Source organism: Nilaparvata lugens, chromosome 6 (genome assembly GCF_014356525.2).
Source record: "Nilaparvata lugens isolate BPH chromosome 6, ASM1435652v1, whole genome shotgun sequence".
Taxonomy (NCBI): domain Eukaryota; kingdom Metazoa; phylum Arthropoda; class Insecta; order Hemiptera; family Delphacidae; genus Nilaparvata; species Nilaparvata lugens.
The window spans coordinates 49977489-50000719 of record NC_052509.1 but is presented as its reverse complement, the minus strand read 5'-3'; the positions used below and the strand labels follow the sequence as shown (position 1 = coordinate 50000719).

The following is a 23231-nucleotide window of genomic DNA, read 5'->3' as shown; positions in this document are numbered from 1 at the left end:
GGCTGAAGTTGAGTTTTCTGGAGTTGAAGTTGCAATAGGACAATTCTTGAATGTTTGAAGTTGAAGAGCTAGGGTACCTGTCCTTTAGAATCAAGCCGTTATATTGCTCCATTTTGTTGGCTTATCAGAGTATTAGTGTATTAGTCATCTCTTGGAGTGAACATTTTAGAGTTGGGCCCATTCTAACTTGAAATGTTGGTCGTTCTTCGGTCATCCAAAGTGATTCATTATCTTTTTAGTCATTTTTTTCTACGCCCTGTTTCTTCTATATAAACTCCTTCTCTTTATATTCTGTTTCTTTTAGTTTCTTCTTCACAACTCCTCCTCGTATTATTCGTATATTTCTTGCCGACCCGCCATATGGATCACATTCAGCTTCTCATTTATGATGATTTTTTCTCTCTCCAATAAATTCTTTACCTCTTCATCATCGTATAAGTTGTCTTTTTCTTTTCCCTCTGCCTATTTCACTAAAACTTCTCCTTCATTTTCCTCCTCTTCTTCTTCTTTTTAATTTTCTCCTCATCATCATCATCCTTCTTCTGTCCCTTTCTCCTCCATTTCCATATCCATCAAATCCTTTTCCTCCTTCTCCTTTTTCTCTTTTTCCTTCTCCTCCTACTTCTTCTCCTCCTTCCACTTCTCCTCTTTATTCAATCTCCTCTCCCTCACTTCCAAAAGTTATCTTCAAAGTTCAAGTTCTCTTCTTTCTCTTGTTCTGCTCTCTTCATTTCTATTATTTTATTATTATCCTCCTTCTAAATCCTCTTCTTTCTCACATTCATTATTCAATCCTAATATTCTCTTCTTCTTTGCTCCTTCCTATTTTTTCTTTTACCCGTGTCTACTTTTCTTGTTCTTATCCATCATTCCTGTAAGTTCCTCTCTCTTCATGCTATTTCCTCACTAAACACCAACTTCCTAGTAACTTACTTGCTCCAATACTCTTCACATCACTTTCTTCCTTCTTTCTGCTTCCTCCTTCTCCCTCACTCACCACCCCCTCCACACTCACTCTCCCTCTATCCCATGTACACACACTCACACTCCTCTGTCTCTCTCTTATCCTCCCCACTCACTCTCTCTCACCGCACCATTTCTCTCTACCAAAACGACCTGCCTTCACTCGGCTTTCAGTGTACTCTACACCCGGCTCCTCTATCTTGTAACAGTTAACAGTGTTCACGTTCCAATAGTTTATAAGTTAGTCAGTTTTACTTGGTTCACTGTGCTTAGTCGGTTAAAGTTACTTCACTACGTGATTCAGTCTAAATTCCAGAAACAACAATTTTGTTCCTAACGTCTCACCACTTGTTACTCTACACAAACTATTCAACTTTAAAACATTAAAATATGCAATACCCTTCAAAACAACAGTGCTGTGTTGAGTTATAGTTTGCCAGTTGATAAGATGGTTAGTTATAGTTACTACGAGTTCAATTTCAACATCCGGAACTAACTATTTTGTTTCCCGTATAAAAAACTTCTTTACAGTGTGTTGACATTTTCCACTCCAAACAAACACATACCGTACTCTATATTTTTCGTCAGAGAAACATTCATAATAATTCTATGTGATGCCGTGAAAACCTTGTAAAAAAGACTACAATTTTTCATTATGTAGGCCTACTCCATATTTCAACAGCAGCGTGTTTATGAAACAACTTGAGTGCTCTTTTATTGGTGTTATCAACAGTCGGTCATAAATTAATGTGTGGGTGATTTTAACTGATCTGTCAGCATTCCTCATAGATAACATGAACGCTTCCCATTAAATTAATGCTGACGGAGTGAATTTTACTGAAGGCGTAAATTTCTATCTCAAATTTGGGGTGTTGAAGAAGTTCTGTTAAAATCGATAAACCGCACAAGATTGACACATCAAGCCTATTTTGTTTTTATAGTTTTGGAGATAATTTTATAGTTTTAAGACATCGTAGACTGTTCAATGAAACATAAATCATCCAAAAATACACACCTATCTGTCAAATAAGTATTGAAAAAATAATATATCAACACACACAGTTGAGTATTTTATAGTTTTATTTAGTGAGTGTAGTGTGACAAATATCAGAGTATCGTGTTGTGGTTGAAAATTGGTTCATGTGAAAGTGTCAGTGTTGATGATTGAGTGGTGCAATTAACACGCTTCATTCTTTATTAACCGATGCTAATCGACGCTGCTGTCCAACATCAAATGGGTGATGTGAGTATTAGATTTTGATAAAATATCATGCAATATTTAAAAAATGTTATTCAACAGATCACTGATGAATTTTTTTTTTTAAATTAAAAGCAAGTTTTTTTTGTTATTTGTAAGAGATTCTTGATAAAAATTTATTCTTTTGAAATTATTTTCGTACTTCTTCGTAGGAAATCAACGATGAAAATTCAAATGAAATATTATCAATTTATTTTTTCAAATCAATAATAAATTAAGAATTGATACATTTGATACTGTATGTAAAGTATCAATAAATGAACATGCATTTAGATTCATCGTAACTTATCACCACTGAGAATATAATAAAATACTACCTATTAAAAGTATAGATCGTTTGGTTGGCTACAATACAGCTATTATATGTTGTACCTGTAATTAAAAGAGTCCTCAGTTGCAAAAATATGGTTTGAGTATTAATCTGGGTCAATTGGTCCAAGTATTATAGAACTTTAATTGTTTTCAGTTCTATCTTACAAATTATCACCGTTAATGAGTCCTTGAAATTAATATTCTTCCTTCGATCGGAAATTCTGCGAATTTGCTGATTCATTATGAATGAGGAATTTATGAATAAGGAGTAGATAGAAAGCTAGATAAGGAATTGTCAATTTAGGAACCTAATGGAGACATTTATTCAGAAATAGATAAGCAGAGTATATTATGTGAAATTCCATACTGGTCTCAGACCTACAAGTTTAAACTGTACCTTACTCACTTTCACAAAGATTTGATAACATGATTAATATAATATGGTTTGATCACTGTATGTGTAGCATTACCTAACATATTTCTGACAGGCTTCAGGAGGCTCTTTGTCTCATAACGATAGATAATTTTGTGTTGAATAAACAAATTTGTTATTGAACAAATGTTTCTATGAAAGACTAAAATAATCGAAAAACTGTTTATAAAAGTCAATATTATTTTGTTTTTCTGAAGATAGTGTCGAAACTTATTATTGTAAGTAATGCTAGTTATAAGATTACACCCACTTTGAAATATGAAAAATAATCAAAAAGGTATTTGAACTATCTCTATCCTCATTTTTTCTATATATCTTTGGTTGAATATCTGTGTCAGATTTAATATATAATCACTTGAACTTCGGATATTGGAGAATATTCCTTTATTGTTCTATACAGAATATAGTCTATTCAACTTATGATCCATTTTTTTGTTTCCTTTATTCTGCCACCATAAAGTAGTGTTGATTGTCTCTGATAATTCATTTTTCTTTGATGGATAGATTGAATAAAAATTATCAACAAGGTTTATCATAAATATGTTTATTTATATTACTTTATAAATCACATTATACAAGTACAGTAATATAAGATTCGGTAGATTTCGTAATGAATAATTATTGTGATTAATTATTTTCCAACTGATTTTTTCAAATATCAAACTATATGACTATAACATATTGAAATGTGTAGAATAAATGGAAAGAGCTTGAAATGAAAGATAGATTGACTGTTTCTTCATAGTATAGGGGTACTTGGGACTTGGATACCGTACCTGTAAGATAGCAGAAATAAATAGGTCATGAGGGAGAATAAATTTGTCGAATATTATCAAGGTGGCAAAATAAATTACCATACACAGAGTCTACCGAGCAAAAAAATAACAGCTTTAGTTGTCATGGGAGTGTTTACACATTTCCAGTGTGTGAACACTCCCATAAGAATCAATGTTATTCTCTGAACGGGCCACAGCGTAAAGAGCAATCTCAATTATTATTCTGTCACTCTTAAATCATACCTGCATCATACAGGCTATTCTGCATATCATAAGTCATATTTGAAGGTAGCTAGCGTATTTGCCTGTTGAGAACAGTGAGTATAGAAGGTATACTCTATAACTATACTATTTGGATATAGCCTAATACTGGAGCTATACGAACGGTATAGTACCTTTAAAGATATAAGTATACTGCAGTTCTATACTCACTGGTTGAGACTCTACTCGTATTATCAAGTAAATAGAGGTCAAAAAAGGTCGACCCACTTCTACATCATGAGTTAGAACTCTATTTGAAGGTACTTCTCTTATCCCGAGGATATTTCAGTTTAAATCTGTAGTCAGATGGCGTTTATATGATAACAGGATTAAGTTAAGTATCTAGTATAATAATAGATGATCTAACCTATGATCTTTCTATACTATTGCAGTCTCTATATAATGTCGCAAATCCAACCTATTTGTTCACTTTGTCTAATATATAGAATTGAATACAAGTGAGACCCAGGGGCTGGAGAACTCGCTCAAAATGCCGCTGATATTCTGTCAGCCGTTCCATTGAAAGCAGAGGAAAGTCGAAAGAAATACATGTAGTTCAACTTGCATTGAATTATTGATTGCATGCAATTAATAATCCATCTGACATATAATTTGTCATTTATAATGATAAATAACTAAAAACAATTCCTATGCACCTTCATACTGTCATCCTATAGTTATATTGTCAAAAAGGACGAAGGAGTAAGTCAATTTCGTTGAACAACGAACTCAATCTGTATAATAGTCCAAATATCATGTTTCAAATTTCAAGTTGATTGATAAAAGCAATCGAAAGTAATCGTCCAACATACAAACTCACAAACGGACGATGATTTGAGCCTCTAGTCATCAATAATAGGAACACGCTCGCTAGTTCGATTACAATTAATCGACTATTATGATCAATGAAGTCTCCTTCTACTGTCTTATAATCAGGATATCATCTTATCAAGAAACGAATAACCGAGGAAAAACTTCAAAACGAAGGTGATAACAATAGGAGAAAAAGAGGGAAACTTCAAAACGAAAAGAGTACAGAAGGAAAGTTGGAAGAGAATGAGAGGTAGAAGGAGAGAGCTATGTAAAAGTCCAGTAAAATGATGAAAAGTCCCTCGATCCCATAAATAGGAGTTAACTATCTCTAGAAAAACTCACATACAAGGCCTACTCAAAACTGAATAATTTTGTTTTGTATTAATATTAATTTTATTGGCAGATTTGACATCTATTGAATTTTTGCGTTAAAATCATGGATGTAGGTCTGATTTTGCGTTAAATCAGAGGTAGTTCAATTTCAAATCAAATTAATTTATTTCCAAAAAGAAAACAAACAATAATTTACTCATACACATACAAACACGAGCAAAAATAAAAATAAAAAGTTCATAATACCATTTCACATACATGCATATACATGAGAGAAGAAAAGTAATTAAAAAATTTCTAGGCATCACCAGCAAAAATATAACTCTTTGCCCGCTGGTGAGAGCTGTTTAAAAAAATCCTTAAAATAACTAGAAATTGGAACGAAAAGGCTTTATAACAGAAGTAGAGACACAAAATATACTTTAAATCAATATTCTTCAAAAATGTGAAAAATTAATTTCATCCCTAGATATATCATATAGGCTACTGCAGCCTACTTTGTACATGTATATAGATAGATTGTTGGCTATTGTCCACACCCTCAACTCTGACATGTCTCGAAAATAAATTTGCAGAAGGTCGCATTTATGAGCACACCCCTTTCACATACAGTACAGTATGTATCTCCAAAAGCCGAAAGTCGGTCGCTGTTATTTGAAGAGTAAATAGAATGTTAATTGCAGGCAAACGAAAATAGTCGGCAAATGACACACGGGGTCATAACGCAGTCAGGTCTGGTTCAAATAACATTTCAGTAGATGTCTAAACAAGCCCCACTGTACGACACAGTAACACATTACAACTCGGCTCAGTATAGCTATATTTACGGTACTCAAATATACAACTCGGAACACTGTTCAGTATTACTATATTCGGCAATCATATACAACAACGAACATATTGCAATGTTCAGTATTACTATAGATACGCCATTCATATACATCACAGAACACATTTTAGTGTTCAGAATAACTATATATACGAAGTACTGATATACAACGCAGAACAATACACTAATATTCAATATTACTATATACGTACTCATATATAGCAGTTATTATATTGTATATCAGTATATTGTTTGCTCTATCCAGTATACAACATATCAGACTGTACAGTATTTTATAACTGTATAGTCCACATTAATGGTCAGTATAACTATATACGGTACTCCTATATATCCATACATCAGAATGTACAGTATATATAACTATATCTGGAACTCATTCCGGTATGCCATGCATGGTAAGGCAATAGTTGGCTGGAAATTTGAGTTCATTAACTAAGCTTTGTTGTTGCATAGTAGAGTGAACTGATTATAATGAGCGACAAAATTTAGAGTCATGTTCAACTAAAACTGGGGCAAGTTCGAGGATTGGTCTCTGTGAGAGTAGGATAATTATTACTTTTTGTCTGCCGAAAGGAAAAACAATGTTTGCTGTTTGCGTTTTCTTCTAGACTTTGCGACCAATCTAGACTATTTCCAATGTGAGGCTAACTTTTCAATCAGTCTAGTTTGCTCTTATGCCGCATTTACATTATGCTAGTGGACGTGTTGACTAGCTAAGAGTAGTATTCTAATAATTTTTGGAATATTTCACGTGATCTCCAAGACGTTGTCCTTACTATTTCTAATATATGTGCACTGTTGGCCTATTCCAACTTCCGCCTGTCTCCTCACAAAAACCAGGGATCTTCTTATTAGACCACATCTGTACTTCTATGTCTGAAAGTTGTTTAATTTATTGTGAATGGTTAAATAAATTACTATCATTATAACCGTTGTTTCTTTTGAATGAAAAAGACTAAGAAATTGTCAAAAAACCACTGATTCATTGATAGCTAGAAAGGCCGGTTTCGGTTATTACACCATTGTCAATCTCTGATAAACACTTTTTTGACAATTTCTTAGTCTTTTTCATTCAATATGAATAATTACCAAAATATAAACTTCTCAACTACACAAAAAGTTGTTTCTTTTGTTTACTAGGTAGCCAAGAGACACAAGCTGTTCCTATATCTTTATTTTATTGTGAATGATTGAATAAATTACTATTATTGACAGTCTCTTTTGTTTACTAGGTTGCCAAGAGATACAAACTGTCCCTATATCTTTAATTCATTGTGAATGATCGAATAAATCACTATTGTTGTCCGTTTCCTCTGTTTACTAGGTAGCCAAGAGACATAAGCACAGTGCGAAGGAGTTATGGCGGAAAGCGGTAACCAAGGCAACGGAGAGCCACCAGCCGGTGCACCTGCGGCTGCCCGATCACCATTCCGAGTGGGAACCGGAGCTCTGTATCCAACTGCTCAAGATTCCTGCCGCTCAGAACTATTCTGCGATTAGACGGATTCTGGACAAGGCACCAACGTGAGTCATTCAAGTCATTCTTTTATTGATTGACTGATTGATTGATTGATTGATTGATTCATTCATTCATCCAAGATTTGTGAATTTAACTTTCTGAGGTGTTGTTGTGAAGGTGATGTTGTGGTATCCCATATATCCATATTGAATGTAAACGACTTGATACTGTTAAAACTTCTAGCCTGTAGACTATATAAAATTATTTGAGACTTGGAGAAAATATTCGTGTTTCCAAATTGTGCGAAATTTCAATCTTTTCATTCAAGCCCTTATGACAGGATGTATTCAATTCGAGAACACAGTCGATGCAGAGTTGTCAATTTGAATATATCCTGTCATATGGGCGTGCATGAGGATATTGAAATTTCGCACAATTTGGCAACACGGATATTTTCTCCAAGTCTCAAACTATTTCATACAAATTATCGCTTTTTGTTGAACAAATTGAAATACTAGCTTCTGTTGTTGGACCGGTTTACTAGAGAGAAGCAACCAAAACTAGAGTCTCATGTTACAATAAACTAGCGGTTTTGTCAATAATCAAGTCGTTTTCTCTCAATGTTTGTATTTTGCAAATGAAATTTATCAATAATTGGGATTTCTACAGAACAAACCATCCAGCTTTTTTAGACAACGAGAGACCTGAGAGTATGAAGCAAACAAAGTGAAAACCGCTTTTTCTATTTTTTCTTTAAACAGCTAATAAAAGGTGAAAATGTAAGTTATAAGTTCAACTTGTACATATTATAACACTTTGTTATAGAGGTAGGGATTTGAATAGGGTGATGAAAGAATATGAGGAACGAATTTACAAAAATAGATTCTAGTTTTCTTATTTAGCTTCTGTCAAGAAAGAGCTGTTTATCGAAGCTGTAGGCTGTAGTCCTGTAGTGCAACAGTGTGATTGATCAATGGAGATTTTTTCACAATAGGTACGTAATAGGTGAATAATTTTGTTGTCTTGTAACTATAGCAACACTTTCCCTTTCACGCTCTGTTAAACTCTTGGCAACTGGTGACTGATTGTTTACACTGAAGAAATTCCGTAAAATCTTCAACCAGGAAGAGCATGAAATTCTTATTTCCATATAAAACAATCTAAAAAAATGTCCAGGTCTTACAATGTAATGACGATTTTCATCAATCATCATCGTCTTCTTTTTCTTCCTCCTACTCCTCCTTCTTCTTTTCCCTGTTTGCCTCCTTTTCCTCCTTCTCCTCCTTCTTCTTCTCCTCCTTCTCCTCCTCTACCTCCTTTCTCTCATCTTCCTTCTTCTCCTAATTCTTTTTCTTCTCTTCCTCCTGCTCCTCCTTCAATTACTAGTGAGCCCTCCGACTGGAGAACTCGCTCAAGATGCAGTTGATGCTCTGTCAGTTGTTGAAAGCAGTGGTAAGTCAAGAGAAATAGTTCGACAATTAATAATCCAGAGGATGGATTATCCGTGTTTTGTGATTTAAAATTGCAGCAGCAATTTTCCTTCGTATGTATATCCAATGTTATATCCTCAAAAAGGTCGAAGGAGTGAGTAAATTTCGTTGGTCAACGAGCTCGATCTATATAATGGTTCAAAGGATATTATTTGTTGACAATTTTAACTTGATTGATGAAAGCATTCGGAAGTTATCGTCGGTCAAACAACCCATAAACTGTCGACTCGAGCCTCAAGTCGAATGTAGGAACCGCTATGCTCGTTCAATTATCCATAATCATTTTCAAAACGAACATTATTATGGCCAATTGCTTAGACATCGAGGTATTAACCAATAACGAACCTCAACCTCCTATATTCCAAATCATAACCAGCCACTCTATCGATCCAATCACAGAACGGCTCCACATGACAAAAACAACAGCATTATTTTTTCAATCTCAGTTCTCCCAAACACCTTTGTAAGAACGTTATCATGGCAATCATCACATAAACAAAGCTGACCTGAATTAAAACGTAGATCGTGATCAGAGAAACACAATTGACTGTTTGAGTTATGTTTGTCAACTTCTAATTGTGTTGAATTCTTCGTTGGTGGGTGATTGATTTCCAGCCGGCAATGTCATTCATAGTAAACGCTTTCAGAATAATATCGACTATGTTTCCTTTCATTCATGAGGAACAAAGGAAGGACTCTTACTAGCCTGATTCAATAGTCAACTCAAATAGACGTTCGTAAGCATGCCACGCGCCATATCCTTTAGCTTCTTCACTGGAGTTCTATGATAAGATTCACTTCATTTTGTCAACATTGTTTGAATTGAAATAGCAATGAGGCTATTCATAAGGAATGCTGCTGACAGCTTGAAGAGGATCCCATTATAGGCGCAACCAAGCTTAGGATACATTTGATATATTTAATAATCAATTGGATCTCTTTAGTGAAAATATAATATACATTTTTATTACTGACATGGAAAATATTCTAGTAATATCTCCGCTGAAATTCATGAATTAATTGCTCTCTTAGTGAAAGATTTTGAATCTAAAATGTGTTGTATCCTATGATTGTATTCTATTATTGCTGTCTTGCTCCTATTATCGAACCTTCAATAACGGTTGTTTTTCATTTTTCATTTTTGAAAGATTACTCCAAGAATACTCCAGTAAAACAGTAAACCTAAACATGGTCTTCCTCATTTCAAGGGAGGGATTTTCAGGTTACAACCCCCCCCCCATGTGCCCGAAAAAGAGGCCCAAAACCCAAAAAGTCAACACTCCTTCTCATTAAATTCCACTAGGCAAAGTCCAAGTCCATTGGGGGCTCAACATTTTTGGATTTTTGGTGAAACCCCTATTTCAAAATCTGAAGCACACAAGACTAATACCTACTAGTCTTACCTACCAATACCGACTTATACAGCACCTACAATCACTCAACAGACCTAAAAGTCTGATACATAATCACTCATATAGACTTATTGGTATTAACCTGTAATACCTACTTGCCCTGCAATAGAAAAGACTACGACAAGTGTAATACCTACTTTGTACTCATTACACTTTGTATCATTATTTATCATATATCATTATCATTATTCATCTAACTAGAAAACAAACAAAAGCATCTCACGAAGTTCTTGAAGCTTCATAGAAACCGACCTACAGTGATTAATCATTTAGTAGATTGGCATCTATACATTGTGTTTTAGCAAAGACGTATCATTTATCGTTCTATGAGATTCACTTCATTTTGCAGCATTGGCTGGATGGGAAGCATAGTTGTTATTCATAAGAATGCTGACAGTGACAGGTTAAAATTAACCTCAGTCCTATAGTTGACACTGCGGTCGGGTCACATAGAATGTAACATTCTATAGAATATAGAGTATAGAATATTACATTCTTTGGGTGCCACAGAGCAGCAAGCGACAGAGATCGTGATCTACAATCGTGAGTTGCTTTTTGTTGTTGCAAAATGTTTAGCAAGGGTGTCATATGAGTCTGTGTTCCAGGCTAAATGCTAGGCCTGCATCGTTTGTACGTATACTAATACAATCCATTACTATGTAGGCCTACATTTCTATGTATGTTTATTACTATTTACATAAATATATTGTATTTATATTGCTCTGTTATACTTGTACACGGTGAAAGTGCTCTTGATTAGGTTGGTTCTTGAACAAACCTGAATGCTTACTCTATTTCTCCAAACAGTTTAATCTCCAAAATTATCTCACAAGAGTCTCATAAATTCTACTTGTACTCTATAGTGAGATTCACGACATGAAGTCAGTGGAAATGATAGGACGTCGTTGTTGCTACTATTCTTTTTCCACCGCCTTCTATAGTAGATAATAAATGTGATTCCATCAGTTATACCGATATATCTGATCTAAATTATTAATTGATGATTCTTGTTAAAATGCTTATCTATTATTGATAAAATCAATTATATCTCAAAATATATAATAAGTCATCACATTCCGATATATGTGACACATAATGTTGATTATTGATTTTTGTTAATTAAATTGATAAATTGTATAATATACGTTGTATTGATAAAAATATATCTCTCACTCTCATGACTTAGGCCTAAATAATGGATTTCCATTGAGATGAAATATTCCAATAGGTCATCATATTTCTTCATTGTCTATTAACCTATGACTATTTGGCAACGGTGCGGGGTTGGAAGTTAATAGAGCTATCTGCTTTACGTAATGATAGAAAAGGATAGAGCAAATCAATTTTGATTAGGTGCTGACTTATTATGTGAATTTCACTATAATCCTTGAAGGCTGCCTTAATGAGTTTACGTTTATCTATATTTCTATCTGTGCACTGTGTAAAAGAAAGAACTGAACTATTTATAACTATAACAGTACGGTATATTATAACTAAAAATAATTTATTACTGAGGAATTTACAATGAAAAATAATTTGCCAATTATCTTTATCGGAATTGAATCAGTCATTTGAGAAACAACATAGGCCTATGTATTGTATTTTGTTTGTATTTAGTTAACAGTAAGAGTACCTTCTTAAGGTATGATTTCTGGTTCTCCATTAATAAGAAAAGATCTTCTTTAGAAACAACATCATCAGTCGAAGCTCAGAGAAACTGAACGTTCATTTGAACTTCTTATGCTCTTTAGTCGAAGCTTACTCTACTATTTTATAGAACACTCTGCGATAATGTGTTTTGTATAGGAACAAGACTAAACCTGAAATATCCCGGTTCATGAACAAAATAAAACTTTTTCATGTTAAAAACGTCAAATTTCAACGTACTCTGATCCTCAAACGATTTGCTTCCATTCGCTCTCCAATCCAATTTTATCATCTCTGTTCTCCAAATTTATCTTAGAAGACCTTAACTTCTATCCGCACGGTCTTCACCCACGCAAAGTTCTAGAATCGCTTTAAAATTCCAGATAATTCGTGCATGTCACATTGTTTGAATGACACCATATCCGTAGCCTCTGGGAATTACTGGTTTCGTGGTGAAATTACATGACTCATACGTGATGATTGTTTAAGGTTGTGCCCTTGTGTAGAGATGTTTCTTGTTCACTGTCAGAAACCAAGCTTTTGATTATAGTAACTAGTTCTCTGATATCTAGTGTTGTCCTGCAGTCTGCATGTTTATCTTTTTATTTATTCATCTAGGATTGAATAGCGACTAGCGAGATTCACTTCAAACTCTCAGCATTCCTTATGAATAACTTCCAATGTTTCCCCTTACAACCTATGCTGACAGTCCCTATAGGGTACATATTACCATAGATGAAATATACCAACATTATTCGTCTATGATATTATTACAATCATACAAATATGATGAGGAAATGAGAGGCTTTAAGACCTTCCTTCAGAGAGTTCTGAAGAGGAGAATCGAAAAAGTATGAGAAGAAAAATCCAACTTATATCTTGGAAAGATCCTCTTATTAAATAGGATGAATGACTTTTCATTCTGTTCGGTGAAGTTTGGTCTATTTTTTACTCTATCACGACTGAATTTTGCTGATCATGCATTGATTAGTTTGATATAATATTGATTACAAAAATTAGTGATCAAAGTCAAAATCAGAGCAATCAGTTTATTTTTTCTTCTATAGATAGGTAAATTATGATATTCCCAATATATTTTTGTAATTTCAACAAAAGAAATTTTCCAAAACCCTTCTTCCCCCCATCCCCTCATGATAACATTACAATGAGAAAGCCTTTGAGAATTACGGAATTTGTCATTTTTTACATTAATTTGGAATGTTACTACTGTAAACAAGCTGAATACCGTGCATTGTGATTCTGAGTCTCTAACCAAGAACATTAATTGTAGGAGGATGGTTCTCATAATTCTTAGGGTTGAAGATCTTCATTCATGGATTACGGATATCTGTTTCCCGACAGAAGGGTGATTATTGTATTCAGCGAAAAGAAGGGTGATTATTCTATTCAGCGAAATTCTTCTAAACGAAGCATAGAATATAGGGGATTTTCAAGTCAAGACTTTGTAAAAAGTAACCTATTGGTTTTTGAAAAAATGCATCTTACACATTTTTACATGACTCTTCCTACAATAATCCTCAATTTTCACAGAGAGCTTGTCTATTTCTCGGTATGATTCTTCATAAATCATTCAAATATCAATCTAATTAATTTTGATCTATTTACTATAAATACTGCGAAATGTGAGTATGCAATGTGGATAGAGCATTTAATAAGCATTTATCAAGCATCCTTGACCCATTGCGATCAATCCTTTTATTATTCCCAGTATTGATTTATGATAAGACTTCCACGCTCTGACTCATCTTTCAGCGTAATTCCCAATGAAACAGACTGCTTATACTGTGATGTCATTAATGCTAACAGTTTGAAGTGAATCTCGCTTGACACTCGACTGGAGACAATGGTGTATTAATACTGTGGCAGGAAAACCTGTAGCTGCTGCTACCTGTCAGTGAATGCTAGAACTAACTGTTTGTCATCGACTAAGCACAGTATTCAAATGATCTATTTATACACAGCAGTTGTATACTTTATACTGTATTTAGTTGAAATCTAACCTCTATAGAAATAGAAGTACCGTAGCAGAGATAATCGAAATAATCCCTTACTTTATGACTGTATTACTTTGGGACATGTATTATTGAGATTGAAAAGCTGCTAATTTCTTATTCTTCCAATTTCTCCATCTCCTCCTCCGCCTGCTCATCTTCTTCTTCCCACTTCTTCTTCTTTTCCCCACTTCTTCTTTTTCCTGTTTCTTCTTCTTCCTCCTCCTACCTCACCTTATTCACTTTCTACTCAATATTTTTGTTATTTTTATTTTTTCCCTAATAAAGCAGTCATGATGAGATCAGTTGTCCGTCATGTATCAGATCAGAGTTGATTGTTTTCGAGTATTCCATCGACAGTTTGGGGTGCCCAACCCCTCAAGCTCAATGATGTACTCACTATGGGCGCCCCTGCCATTTATCAGCTGTTTCCAAAACTTGAGTGAAAGTATCCAGACTCTCATTTCAAACTGTCAGCATTCTTTCCATACTTCTTTCATAATATGGGAGGCATTGATGTTAGTATTATTCTTTTTTTGATTACCAGTCTGTGTAATAAATTATATTCTCGATGAATAAACTGTTTTGATTTGTAAGGAATCCAAAAGCTTGAAGTGGTTATCAATACAGACGATTTCTTCAAGGTATTGTTGATTAGAGTGAATGGCTTCAGAAAAAAATAACTTTTCTAATGGACTAAAGAGCTAAAAGGGTCGTAGTACTGCACAGTGAAAAAACTGATGTTGCCCTGATGAATTGCTAATAAAAGCTGGCAAATTATCCTAGTAATCTTGTAATGTTGATAATATTATCAATGCGCTCTCATAAAGACAAAATTTTGTTTGAAAATAGAATTCACATCAATCAGTTGTCATCATTGTATTTCCAAGAGCCTCAGATGTATGGAAATGTACCTAACCGTAGGATTGGGAACAAACTGAGAAAAAGCATTACGAAGAGACAATTCATATATTTTTTCATCATTATCCTTTACGGTGATCAATAATAGGCTATCCGTCCTATTATGCTTGTGAATTTTAGCATGAATAGTATCATGCATTCTTCTCCATGAAGTTTGTTTTAATAGTGTACAGTACATAAATATTTGTTTTGATATTATTCAATTAATTTTCATGAGTTAATACATAATTCAATCCATTATCTATTTTGATTTATTCATTTATCAATGCAATTATTATTCGTACAATGATCTATAATAATAGATATATCATAATCTAAAAGAGGAAAACTGAGCGTAGCTTTCACTATTTAGACTTTACTTACTAGATACTTTATTACAAAAATATATAAATCATTTTTAAATAGGTTTCTGATCTTTTCACGGAAAATACTAGGTTTTTTTATCTAGATAACTATCCAAACACCAAATTCTTCATTTTTATCCATTCTTTATGCATTTGTTTTTTTTATTTGTTTCTCTTTTTTATGGGTAATTGATTGCATTCATTACTTTCTAAAGAAAAGAAGGAACTTTTGCCTTAATCTTTCATCGCAATGCTATTTTGTGATTGAAGAGTGATTTATATTCCACTACATCATCATTCTGGAAAAATATCCCTTCGGAAAGATTTGTCCAACGTTGAATTTGAGGTTTCTCCAGTGTATAATTTTCTATTGCGTAATATTATTTGAAGTAGTTTCAAATTGAAGTCAACATCTCTAGACGCCATGATAAGATAATAATATATTATCACTATGTCGTTGTAACCCCTTATAATCTAGTACAGTAGAATCCTTCTAGTCTACTATTTTCCTCATAAAAATCAAAGGATGCTCGTTTGAAACGATTAAGACATCGTGTATTATTTCTGTATAATATTACGATTTAAAATTATTTTCTCTCACATAGTATATGATCATGATCAAATTTGAACCATTAATCACACATTGATCGGCAGTGAATAATGATATTTATCATAAAATAACATAATATTAATCGATATAGGAGTAAAATATCAATAAAGAAAGGAAAATAATAGACTAGAAGGATTCTACTGTACTAGATTATGAGGGGTTACAACGACATAATTATTGAAAAAGAAGATATTTCCTGATAAATAAAAATAATAATTTTATCCTTATTTCAATTTTTTTTCATTACCAAACTTACTCAAACAAATTTTGCAACTATTCCTAGAATTCTATCATTTTTGAGGCTTATATAATTTAAAAATACCAAGATGATTTGGGAAGATGAGTATTGGGTCTAGAAAGGAGAGATCTCTGCATTCGAATGGTTTCTTAACATGAAAAAGGCTCATTGTTTATCGAACTTGTTAAAGTTTACACAACAATATCATAATGAGTACCTTTACTTTAAATTATATTTCGACAATGTTTAAAACGTTATTATGCTGAATCCAAGTTTTCATATGGATATTGTTATGTATTTAATCTACAACGCTATTGGCAATGCTTACTGTTGTTGTATAGCCTGTAACAAAAAATAATACGGTAAAATGAATTGAATTGAAATTGAATGACTGATTTCCCGATGATTCGCCACCCATCTAAAATCCATTCGATAGCCTAGGGTTCACCGTCATTAAAAAAGTCTTCAATTATTATAACCACTATGGAAATGACAAGCTCTGTATAATAATAATCCTAACCGTTCCGTATCATCCATGCAACACACTACCTCTCTGTATCATAATCTCAATCGGCCCGTATCATTTGTGCCACTCATACAAATGCATCCCAACATGACAGTGCTACCACACAGAGCTCTCCCAATGCAACGCAGTGGCAACTATCGTATCACCAATGAACTTCGGAGAGTTTTGGAGACTCGAAACTTTCAGAGATGCGCTTCCCAGCTTGCGGTGAAGAGTGAATTCAGGTTCAGCTCTGAGAAGCGACACGCATTGGGGCATTTTAGCTTGTTTCTTATGCAAACCCGTGTCGATTCTTATGTTGATCGTACTTTAGGCAGTAAGACTGAGTTTGTTTATGTGAGGTACAGTGCAGAGATAACGAGCGAGAGGGTTGAAGTCTGATTTTGCAGTTGTTATCTAGAAACTCAGTTCAGTGGTGATTGGAACTGGCGTTGGTTGAGACACAGTGGCTGATTATTCAGCATGGCGATATTGTCCACCCTTTTAGACCCTAATCGGTGAGTTATTGTTTCTACATTCAAAATATTCCAGTATTATTATTATTTATTAAATTTATCTGTGGAATTCATCCATTTCGTCAGTTTGTTCATTGTGATTCATATTCTCAATTGAATCTATGTTGACTGTGATGAAAACTGGAATGTTTGTTTCCCTATATAGTATTTGTTTGTCTAACCAATTTGTCGGGTCTAACTGATATACTGTATTTGAGCAATTGGTTAGAACGTTTGATTGGGATTCGAGTATCTAATCTGCCGGTGACTAAAACCTCTCTTGTTACTTTTACCATCTTGCATTCTTCTTTTACTTTATTCAAACTTCTAAACATAATTACCGTATCTACATCCATATACATTAGCTAAAAGTTGTTATATCAGTTCACTCAATTCCACGTAACTGAGCAGGAAAGCAGATGAATGAATCAATTCATAAATTTATTCATGATAAAATACATACTAGCTTTCTAGTCTAAACAGTATCTTTACTATATGATTGTAGTTAGTAAGAAACATTGACAAAAACGGCGACTCAAAATTTGCTTTCAAGTAGGCTATGTTTATTTTTATTGCTTGTAGGAATTTAAAATGCTAGAATACACAATCAGAATGTACCACTATATTTCAATGAATACATCAAAACCTTACTTTCAACAAGATTTGAGATAGCTGAATCTTAGCTAACGTATAAGTTCTATCAAAATCTGTGATTTGTAATTATTCAAGTACCGTACTAACATCAATTAATTATAAAATTGGTTATTAATTTAATTAATTCAATCATAATTTCATTTAATTTATTCATTCACTAGAGTGATATTGATAGCGTTAAAAATTGAGATAAGAAACTATAAACATTTGAAAGTATTTCTATGTATCCAACTAGTTGGTTCAATAAGCTCAACGCAAATGTATTCCTCAAATTATGATTCAAGTAAATGTCAGAAAACGATTACTAATAATGTAGTACGAAAAAAATTCTCAGTCGAACAACGTCGTTGGATAAATGAGAAATGGAAACTGTGGGAAACAAATTATGTTTGCAATACTTAGCAATTTTCATCCAAATATAGTATAATCTGTGGTATAAGCCAAGTCAAATTATTGTGCTACATTTCATTTCTCACGCCCTCCACGATATACCATTCAGATAAGAATTTATCAGATTCTGAATAATTATTCATAACCAGCTTCAATAGATTCATAGGAATAGACATGCTTTTGATTAAGTATTTTAATAGGGCTTCTCAATTTGTTGATTTATATAGAATTAATTACATAGTCTCCTTTTTTAAACTTTTTACATATTATAACAAATTATTATGAAAAAACACTTCATATAAAAAACAACTAGGCCTAGTTTCGGCTATCAAGCCATTTTCAAGCATTTTTCAAAATGATAGTGAATTTTTGAAAATTCGTTCAAATTGAATGGAAAAAACTTGAAAATGATTTGAAAGCCGGAAATAGTTTTTCTTGTATATAAGTTATTATTTAAAAAAAGTTTTGAAAAAGGGTACTTTTTAATCATTTTCTTTATCAATAATTAATACTTTTAATTATTATTATAGCTCCTTCTCTTTAATATTGAGCTTTATCGTGTTCTCATTAAAGCGGAACATTGTTGAGTAAAATATAATCCGATAATCCGAATGTGATAATGGTTTTTCTTACCCAATCGAATTGAATTACATTTTCAAAGTTAACATTGTACACGATTTCCTATGTTCAACATAATAATTTATTTTTTAATGAACTCGTCAAATTCAACCCTTTTTCACTTCATTCTACCCTTCTCAATGATAATTTAATATTGTTATTTGAGATAATAATTTAATAATTGTAGGAATTACCCAACCAATAATGTATCATATTATCTGAAATAGGAATTAGCGACTAAAAGTCTTTCGAACTATCCTTCCATTATTTCCAGCTGAATATTAGATAAATAACATCCATATAGTCATCAATAACGGGTATAATGTATTATTAGAGTTAACGATCAGTTATGAGTCGTATTCACAAACATGATAAAGTTGAAAAACCCCGGGACTTTCATGTGAGAGCTCAAATAATAAAGATAACAAGAGTTCCCCACAGTATTAAACAATGACAATAAAGTTTTACAACCATTCAAGCTACAGTAATTACATCCCATTAGATCCTACCCATTCTCCTATAGTGAGACTCACATCAAACTGTCAGCATATTGGTTGATGAGAAGCATTGATAAGCAGCTTGAAGTGGATCTTAACATAGACGATTGTTTGGACTCTATCTAAAAATTCTACAGAGTATTAATAGGGTAAAATTGTATAAGTTTGAAGATAACACTGTTGAAATTAGTTTGGAAGTTCGTTATAATGATGAAGCCGGCCGCAAGAAAACTAAACTTATCTATGACTAGTTGTTCTAATTGTATCCAAATCGACTGAGACCAGTGTATGGCACGTTTCTATTCAGATTAAAGAATTGGAAATGAAAGAGGCTGTGATCATCTTGAAGCTTTCAAAGAAAAAGTTGTAGGTGTACAAAAGTATAAAAAAAGCAAAAGTAGAAAAATCACAGCCAAAGCTACTTGTCCCCTAAAAAGACACTTTTGAAAATGAGTTAGAGGGAAGAGGGCACACTGCAGGCTAAATAGATTGGAAAAGTGGTTATAGTAATAATTGTAAACTTTAAACTGGAACAAATTACGCGAGGATTGCATCAAACCAAGGATTAAAGGCCTGATATGAGCCCTCGAGCAGGATTTATTGATATTCTTCAGATAGAAAATGGTCCTATTCCTGCAAAGTTCTATTATTTTGTCATTGGAGCATGATACGATAAAACAATCACAGTTGAATTAGTTTGGAATGGCTTTCTTGGAGAATCTATCAATTCTTAGCAGAAGACCCGGGGAATTCACATTTACAGCTCATCTTGAAGACAGTGTAGAATATCTGCCACATGACTTGGGTCTAAACTCAAGAGTAGAGAGTCCCCCACACAAGGTGGTTCTAGCTTGTTCATATCTGAGCGTAAAATGTATTCTGTCGTCCTTTAAAGCTCAATCTCAAGCCATGAATTTTTCTGTGGTCACTTTCATCTCAATTGAACAAATCTAGAATTTCATCAACTAATTTAATCCACTTACATTCGGTTTCTTGTACTTTTATTGAATCCAATGGACTATTTACATCTATATCAAATCTGTATAGGTCTAATGGTTCATTAGATTCAATAAATTAGATTTCATCCTGTGTATAACTGTGTGTATCATGTGTTATAATGAAATATTACGGATTACGGGAAATAAAATATTAAGTAAATAAAATATAAATAAAGTGTCCAAGAAACCAGAACTTGGTGCAGCGTTAACCCGTTAACCAAACTGTGGATGACAGTCCACCGAACGTCTAGTTTTGCAAAATATCTTTTATCATTATCAAAACTATCAATTCCTCATTCTCACAATCATTTCTCATTTCTCATTACTCACAATCGCATTCTCGAAACATTTCAATAACTAACAGTGAACTATATACTATTTCGATCAAATCATTTAAAAATCATCTTATTCAACTGCAAGCTGGTGCATTTATTTTTCATCGTTCAATAGATGCAATTCCTTGAACAAAGTATGCGCAGTACAAATTGCATAGCATCATTGTTGATGATTTTATTTGCGATTCAATTCTAGGAGCACATCAGGCGATGAAAATTCTTGAGAATGTCATTTTGCAGCAGAAGCTTTACTCGTTTTAATAAGCTCGATGAAGTGGAATTACTATTTTGCCTGAGAACTAATCAATTCAGACTACTGTACTTGATCATACTCGTGCTCTTCTGAATCCCCTCGTCACTCGCTCATTTCCTCTCTCGCTCCCATTCGCTCTCTTTTTCTCTTTCTCTCTTCATTGCTACTTCACCCTCTGAAAAGTGATGAATTTGATTGGATCGAGTGGAATGTCATGGCGCCTCAACCATTTACAAAATTTGACATGAAATTGTTTTTTCAATTTGTAGCCAATTCGAGTTTATTACTTAATGAGAGAACACTCTGAAGTTTTCTGCATTGTTTTGTTTGTGGACTATTTTCCAATGTGTTATTAACAAGGCAGAAGATGACTGATGACTGACTGGTGTTGCAATACCAAATTCGTTTTGATTCTGTCCGATTCAATAGCCTATAAAAAATCTTATATCTTGATTCTTGATTCTTTACCAATCAATATGTCAACACTATGATGTTTTATTGTTGAGGATAATGCCTACATAAAACCTGGGCTTGTGAATGAGTAATGACATTAATGATGAGGGGTAAATGAATGGATCATAAATTTATTGCCAAATACAAGAAATATTTTTACAAATAAAAATAATCATTAAGTACAATAGTTTTTTGCGTAACTGGAAAAATAAGCCTTGATCTCCAGCCTGAATCAAATAATCAAAGAATGTAATCAAAGTCTAGGTTTGTTCTGAAACGCTGGGAAAATTTTGAACCTCATAACTATAAGAAGAGCCCTGCTTCCTAATACATTTTCTGCTGTGTTTTGCTGAAAAAGAGTATCATTTGATTTCACAGAAGTATTCACTCATCTTCCGTTAGCCTATGTGTAAAAGCTCCCATAAGAATTAATAGTATTGTTTTTCTCTAGAGCAAAATGTTAGTGATTATGAATGAAAACTGCATGTTGGTGATTTTAAAGGTTCTTTGGTATTTCGTGAGTCCAGTATTTGATTAAACATTCTAGATTGAATTTGAATACAACTATCAAGTTTAGTGAATTGTTTTTTCTTTGTGAACAAGAATGCTTGCCTCGATCAATGCTTTACGAAGGTTTAATCTGTTCAATTGTTGCTATCACAGATTAATGGTATCACACAATTCAATGGTATTGCGCTCAATTCTATCAAATTTTATCCGATTTTCGTAATAAAGCTTTGCCTACAACGAAGAATTCTTACAAAAAAGCATCACAAATTAAAGAAAACATACTGTATGTGACATTTTGAATAAGTTATTTTCATCTACAATGTTTATAGTACATCGAACATTGAATTAAATTTCCAATTTTATAGTTTTCTAAGTAAGCTGACGCACATAGGTCAAACTATTTGATTACTTTGCCACTATTTCCATCAGAATTAATGAATAATCCCAACTCTATTACATTCGAAATCAATTTCTGACAAATTGAATTCAATAAATCAATCATCTTTCATGTCTCATTGAACGTCAATTGAATAATTATATTTAGCTTTTGAACTTTTATCATTTATCAATCAAATGAGTGATGAGAATTAAGAATCGTTTTTAGGTTAATTATTGTTTCTTGAGTTATCAAAGTAATTAAATTTCATGAGGTAAGTTCCGAAAAGATTAACATGAAGACAAGGTCGTTATAATGGATTGTATATGAAGTGGCATTTGAGAGAGTAAATAAGTCATAAATCTCTAAAAACAATAAATTTATCTTGTAACCCATTGTGATTAAAGTACAACTATTGCAAAACATGCAAATCTAGGCTGTAAGAAACAATCAAGACTTTGATACGCTCTCAACGTTATCTTGAGTACGGTAGCGAAAGAGTTTATTTATTTACTCCACACTGAACCACATTTTGCATCATTGATAGCAAATTTCAACTATAGAAAGTTGCGATGTGTAAATATAGAGCATTATTGTTTTCAATATTGATCTCATCTAAATATTGACTTATTTAATCATTCAGTGATACACAATCGGCATATTATAGATTGATTGAGGAAGAACAACAGGCGCAACCAAAAAATTTAAATCATCTCAGTGAAATGAATTGATAAATTTGACAGCCATTAATTTAATCTATTAACTCTCTGTTAAACAGCCCTAGTAGTATTTGTATTTAATGTAGGATGGGATGTGTAGATAAGATTACAACCTCCCCCTAAACATTTGATTGTCGAATGATGCCTATTTTCCCCATTGATAAATTCTCTAATTTGTGCCTGAATTTACATGATACCGATTTTCTAATATTCGTCATCAAAATAACAGCCAATGGAAGTCAACATCCAGCCAATCACAAACTAACCTATGAGAAA

The 23231-nt window shown here is 33.1% G+C and overlaps 1 protein-coding gene across 8 annotated transcripts in view; it reads left to right on the top strand.

Moving 5' to 3' along the window:
• The window catches only part of LOC111056661 (inverted formin-2), a 63264-nt gene that overhangs the window by 2814 nt on the left and 37219 nt on the right, over positions 1-23231 (top strand). For 4 of the 8 annotated variants that reach the window (XM_039431087.1, XM_039431089.1, XM_039431088.1 and 1 more), the window contains one exon: positions 7324-7523. In XM_039431087.1, coding sequence (XP_039287021.1) covers positions 7324-7523 — 200 coding nt within the window. Of the gene's footprint in view, positions 1-1554; positions 2207-7323; positions 7524-16846; positions 17156-23231 lie in introns of those variants that run through there. The other 4 variants (XM_039431093.1, XM_039431092.1, XM_039431094.1 and 1 more) reach the window with 3 other exon arrangements.